We start from the raw sequence: 6,357 nt of genomic DNA, 5'->3' as shown, positions 1-6,357 counted from the left end.
AATGGATGGATGGATTATTAGCCCAACAGCGTGACCTTTCAATAATCTCAAAATAGTATGCTTTAAAACCTGCACAGAGCTTTTGGGGGCAGGTTGGGGTGATGCAGGTCAACTGATGCAGGATCAAGTGCAGCTTACGGGTAGTCAGTGTAGAGTAGTAAATTAAAAGCCTCTTAGTCTGAAAACATTTGCTTCATTTAACTCATGGAGATTATGACAGGTAAACATCCGAATTTCTTATACTGCATGAGTCACACCTACAGGGGCTTAAAACTAAGGATTTATTATCCAAGGAAACAGGTACATCTGGTTTGCAGGAAAAATGTAAAAACACAAAAACACGTGCTGTGGTTTTACACATTTTACATATAAACTGTGTTTTCTTGCTCTGAAAACCGAGCAGCTCATGTCTGCACTCTGGTCACTGTCATACACAATTCATCAGAGCTGCTTTTGATGGGTCATTATGAGTCCTCCTAAGTTCTGCTCTGATCTGAAACTAAAGATCTGAAACTAGATGTCAGATCAAGACTGGCACAGAATAAAAATGTTATGAACATTTTCCCATGAATTAATTTTGTCGCATTGCTTGTTTACTAAAACCTGCCGCTGTGCTAAACACAGCTTTTCTTCTGGTGTTCAGGAGCACATTCAGGCTTACATCACAGTTTGTTATCACTAGCGACTGTTTGCAATGAGCCTCTTTCTACTTATTGCAAAGGCATCTTAGTGAGAACCGTAAAAATTACAGGTGGAAATTCCTCACTGAATTTACTCCGGTCACGTTTGCCAGTGTTGGTTTTGTAAAGAAAATTCTTCATTTTTAAAAAGCAGATGTAATAACAGAGATGGAATTGCAGCTGATATATAACTACAACGTACAAACTACAGCGTTAATGCTCAACAAACACTGTGTTGAGTTGTTTTGCAACACAGTCGAACAGATCTAAAGGTGGTTCTTGAACCTGATGATCAGTGAACTATGACATCACTACGGGCTACATGTGCAGCCATCTTTATTAGTGAGATATTAGCAACACCGACAACATCTCCACCTGTACCTCCACGCTGCAGACTGAGCTGCTTTACTTGCTGGATGTGCACATTTGTGCAGAGAAATGTTCTTAATAAACCTGAAATATGTAAATGATGTTTGCCTTGTTGGTACATTTGAGTGCTGGACAGTTGGCAGGAACAGTAATAAGTAATTTGGCTTAAGAGACAAGTAGAGGAACAGCTAAGAGTGTTTCACTCACTCAGCTGATGCCCTGTCAATGCTACTATAATGGACAACGCTATCAACACTGGAGAAGTTTGCACTTTCAATCAAGGCCACACTTAAGCCGGTCTGTTGTAATGTAGTGCAGGGACCTGGAGGAGGTGCTGTGAAGAATTCAAATTCAAGTCATTTTCTCTGAATGTCTAACAGACATGCCTTTATAAAAATAAATGCCTCTTGAGCCACAAAAGATAACAAATGTTGAATGAAGCAATCAAAACTGTATTGAGATAAATTTAAAAGGCATCTTTTTATGGCGACAGTCATCACAGTGGAGATGAAATGTTGAGTGCAGTCCATTCACAGCAGCCTTCTATGAAAAGGTCAAATGAAGCTCTAACAGCACTGACTGAAGTGTCCTTGAATGCACCAGTGATCAGTGGGGAGTATAAAGCAGCAATCAGGCACAATGGAGACTTTGTCATAGAGACTGGGCCGGGTTTATCCCAAATGAGGCAGGTCTTTCTGCCCGACAGACACATGAAGTTCACTGTGGTGGAACTCTAAGCGACTGGTGGTGGGTCAGAGCGGGAGGTGTGTGCTGACAGGACGGTGATTGGACAGTTAGTTCATTAACTGAAGAGTCAAACAGAGCAAAGCAGGTCAGTTGGTGAGCTCACAATTCAAGGAAGCCCTACTCCTGACACGATACTATGAAAATCTCTGGAATATGTTGTAATTGAGGTTCATCATTTCTAATCCAGATTTGTGTGAACGCCACTTCTGGTGATGTTTACGGCATTTTTAGTTGTATTCTTCATTTCATGGTTAAACTGTGTTGTGATGCTGTGTGCAGCTTTTTCTGTGTAAATAACGAGTAAGAATCAGAACAACGCTGCATCTTTGTTGCTACTGCAGCCAAACGTCTCTTATTGTCCCTTTATACTGATGCTGATATTGATCTCCTGTTAACTAACAGATGACAGAGATCACTCATCCTCCTTTCTGAAGACTAAATCACAGTGTTGACTTGTTTACAACTGTGACATGAACAGAAATGTTGGTAATGCTTTATTCTATGCATTTTTTATTTGATATTTTGCAATGACTTGTTTAGGAGCTGTGTAGTTTGGCACCGGCAATAATTATCATGAGAATAACAATAACCGTTGTTATTAAGTGAAATGAATACAGACGAAAAGACACGACTCGTCTCTGACTGCATCTATTCTGCATTTAAACTAAATGGATTAGAGTGTTTTTTGGAGACAGAAAGCCCACCAAATATGAAAAGATGTCAAAACACATTTTTCTAAATCTCTCAAAATGACTAATTACCAAAGCTATCAGATCTAAACAGAATCAATCATGTCTTTCAAGGCCGTTCATAAGATGTAAAGCCAAGTGTGAAGCAGGTTCAAATCTGAAGCAGCTCTTCAGTTTTCAGTGAAAAGCCTTATGTTTGTCATGAGTGTCACCCAGACTGACAGAGAGGAGGAAAAGCAGTGCTGAGAGGGAGGATAAATATTACCATTTTGAATGGCCTCATCTTTCCAGCGGGGGGAGCATTTTTCTGCTGGCTCTAAAATAGATGGGAGAGGCACTTTAAAAAAAAGCTACTTGCTCAGTGAAACAGGTGAGAGAGGCAGACTGAGGCTGCTCTGCTTTTCACATCAAATCAAAAGCATTCAGAAGCTGGTCGAATAAAACAGCAGGTTAATGTGCATCTTGAAACAACAGCATCACAAACATTGTTTTGTGTGTTTTTGGCCTGGTGGCGCTGAAGTGAGTGAGGGGATCACATTCATTTCCTAATGCAACATGGGCGCTTGTATCTGTTCACTATGCAGAGAGATTGATAGCATATGCGCTGGGTCACTGGGTTCAGCGGGACCGGTTAAGTCCACACGTGACCGTCAATACGCCTGGTGCGATAAACAAACATACAGACTGGCACATACTGTACTGCCAGCTTAATGTATGGGACAACCTGTCTGTATGCAGCAACACATATGTAATACAGGGGGAGGGTCAGCAGGTCTGGCTTACATTGATTTTTACCAGCAACTGCAGAAAAACATAAGAGGATTGATTTAAATTGACTTTAACTTAGACTTAATGTTCCCTCACATGAAAAAGTTGGTATGTGCTGGCACCAGAGGACACCATTTGGCACATTTGAAAGAAAACAGGGTCCTCTGGTGGTGAGGATGGTGCATCACCTATTGGCCAAACTATGGATTCAAAGGTTTCCTCTACACATGATCAGTGGTATGAGCTGTGCTCCCTGGAAAGCATCTGTTGATCCAACAACTGCTTGAAGGTGGGTTTGAAACAGAGAAGAAAAAAACTGCTGCTTTATTTAAATGTGAAGCTTTCTGAGCCTTAGAAAAGGCCGACGATGCCGAGTCAAGGTGAAGCAGAGGTTTACGTCGGTAAAGTCCCGCAGGTTTAAAGAAAGCACCGCTGATGTACGATCTGCATGAACAACTGTGGGATGACTGCTGTGGGACTGCTCATTTTCTGGCCTGCCACAGTCATAATAAAGCCAGATTTTAAGGCATTCTCTAGTTTTTGTCCATGCTGTCACATTACAGTCAGCTGGTAACAAACAAGGTTAAGGTTTTTATTGTTATTATTATTTATTATGTTTATTGTGATATCATTTAAAAACAGGGACAACAGTGTCATCTTGCAGACAATCTCTGCAGGGAGACACTGATAGTGTCGCACTGAGTGGTTCACATGAATAGTTGAGTAATAAATTAAAAAAAGAGAGCTGGGAGGCAGGTACAGTGTTTTGGCCCTTTTTCTCTCCTCTTAAATTTTAGTTTTGGAAAGTTGATAAGAAAAGACATATTCAGGCCTTGTCTGATGTCAGGAGGTGTGGGGGTTGGGGTTTCCAATAGAACAACACTGTGTTCATAAAATAAATTCTGATGCCCTTCCTCATAACTTTGTCATGCACAATGGACTCATTTAGTTAGCAGGGAGCATTAAATCGTTTTTATTTAAAGTAATTTGGTGAAAGTTGTCAGAATAGTCAAAGATACATCGAAAAGCAGATAATTTTAACAACTAATTCAGTTTTCCAAAATGGAGACATATTTAGGCCATGAAACTGAGCCCACAGTGCAGCTTCATGTATTAATGCAATATGCTTGTTTGTTAGAAACGTTTACGTGTAATCACACAGTGTGATCATTGTGTGATTGTGATGGACTCAATACATTAAGATCAGTGCCACTGCCCATGTCCTGTGAAGAAGAGGGATGACTGAACTTTAATCATACATTAATTCTTCAGAAGCCTTCTGAAGAAGGCGACAGATAAAACGGCAAAACATGTCAAGGTACAGCTAACAACTTTAAACCATTTGTCGTATTACAAAGAAATCCTGAAGTCAGCTGAACAGAACTCCGTTGTGCTCTCACTGGGTGAGCAGCTGAGTAACTTGAAGTGAAATTAGTGGAGAGTTGTTTTAAAAGTTAAGCTTCGCAGCACATTCTTAACCCTGTAGTCAAGCAGTTGAGGAAACAATCTCTACTGAAGGTCCACAGGTCAAAGCTGAAGCTAGCTTTGAGCCGGTGATGCTTCAAGATTCATTGCTTTGTCTACAGAAAGAGAACGAGTGAAGGCAGCACAGTCAGTCTCACACTGGTGATGTGTAGAGGGTCTGTCTAGTACGGTAACTACTTTTAAAATTCAAATTTCATACAGATAGAATAAACAAAATGTGTGGTTAAATGTTTTTATATATTATGTCCCATGGCTTTTATGTGATAAAAGTTGGATTATCTGACTTAAAGATGTGCAAACCCTAAATGTTTTTTACTTCAGCAAAGCCTGATGATGTTCATAATGCTCCTTCTAAGCCTTTTCTATTCTGAAAGTATTATTATTAAAGGGAAACATGGAGTTGTAGTTGTTTTTGGCAATTGGAGGGATTATCTGCTTTCATATCAACTATAAAATGCATTATCAGTATTAAAACATGTATTGCACACACTGATCATATGTAGAATAATTCTGGGGGAGTGTGACACTGTGGATGTGTGTTGTCGAGGTGCTAATCAGGCCAGGAGTCTTACCTGACATACTGGTGGGGTTCAAGGCCAAGAAGTCATCCTCAGAGCCTCCTCAGACATCTGGGTACCTACCTAGCTGAACACAGAGCCAAGAAACCATCAGTCATTCAGTGTTGTCTTCCTCTGTACACACAGCAACAGCAGTCACACTTCTACCCACATCGTGTAAGAAAGGAAGGTATTCTGTGTTCACAGTTCGTCCCTCCCTGCCGTGAAAAATAACTAAAATCACGGGGAGGGAACAAAAGTGCTGCTAACTGGGTGTAATAATTTTTTTCAGCTAGATGAAACAGTCTGAAAGATGTGTTTGAAGCCTCTGTTTTCATCTTAGGAGATGTTTGAGGATGCAACTAATACTGAGTGATGAGTGTAGAACAGGAAATCTCTGCTGCTCAAGTGTGACGACTACTGAGACCTTCTTGCCTCTGTGTAGGATGACATCTGGTGGTCAAACCACAGAAATCACTTTGCACAACCTTATAACAAATGTTAGAAACTAGATTTCTGTTCGTTTTCAGGTTTCAGTTGTTGTTTCATTATGTTATGCATAAAGGACCACAGTTTCTACCCATCTATGCTTGTATGGTTGCTACTGTTGGTCTGTCAGTTTGGGACCAGTTGGGTTTATCGTATCTTTTTCTAATAATATCTGATTGTCTCGCTTTATGCAAGGCTATTGATTCTGGATTGATTTTTGAAGATGGAATTAGTTACATACAAGAGGCATAAACACACGAAGGGAAACCTTTGATTCAGTGAAATGAAGCTCGTCTGTGAGATTCATAAGTGCACCGCCGTGGTTTTTGTTTCTGGTCCTTTAGTCTGTCCTGAATGACAGAAGATGGAAGGAATAACGGCACATTCTGTATATTCTGGATTATTGGTGCCAGACTTTCACTTTTGTTTCAGTGTGGTGAGGTTGTTGGGAAGTCCTTAAAGCGCTACAAGAAAGAGGACTTTTAAAAAAAACCTACACTGCTGTGAAAACTGGACAAACAACTGGACGGTGTCAATAAAGATTGTGGGACATGATGAACATCTACAGAATAG

At 40.3% G+C, this 6,357-nt stretch overlaps 1 protein-coding gene across 6 annotated transcripts in view; it reads right to left on the bottom strand.

Annotated features, from left to right (window-relative positions):
• Positions 1-6,357, bottom strand: part of LOC103362261 (thyroid hormone receptor beta) — a 143,361-nt gene that overhangs the window by 29,017 nt on the left and 107,987 nt on the right. For 5 of the 6 annotated variants that reach the window (XM_008288565.1, XM_008288563.1, XM_008288566.1 and 2 more), the window contains 2 exons: positions 5,311-5,383; positions 2,751-2,801 (listed from right to left, as the gene is read on the bottom strand). In XM_008288565.1, coding sequence (XP_008286787.1) covers positions 2,751-2,801; positions 5,311-5,317 — 58 coding nt within the window. In that variant the 5' untranslated portion in view covers positions 5,318-5,383. The remainder of the gene's footprint in view (positions 1-2,750; positions 2,802-5,310; positions 5,384-6,357) is intronic. The other variant, XM_008288569.1, reaches the window with a different exon arrangement.

Source organism: Stegastes partitus, unplaced genomic scaffold (genome assembly GCF_000690725.1).
Source record: "Stegastes partitus isolate 25-593 unplaced genomic scaffold, Stegastes_partitus-1.0.2 Scaffold565, whole genome shotgun sequence".
Classification (NCBI taxonomy): Eukaryota; Metazoa; Chordata; class Actinopteri; family Pomacentridae; genus Stegastes; species Stegastes partitus.
Note: the sequence above shows the minus strand (reverse complement) of the source record. Positions and strands in the feature narration are given on the sequence as shown.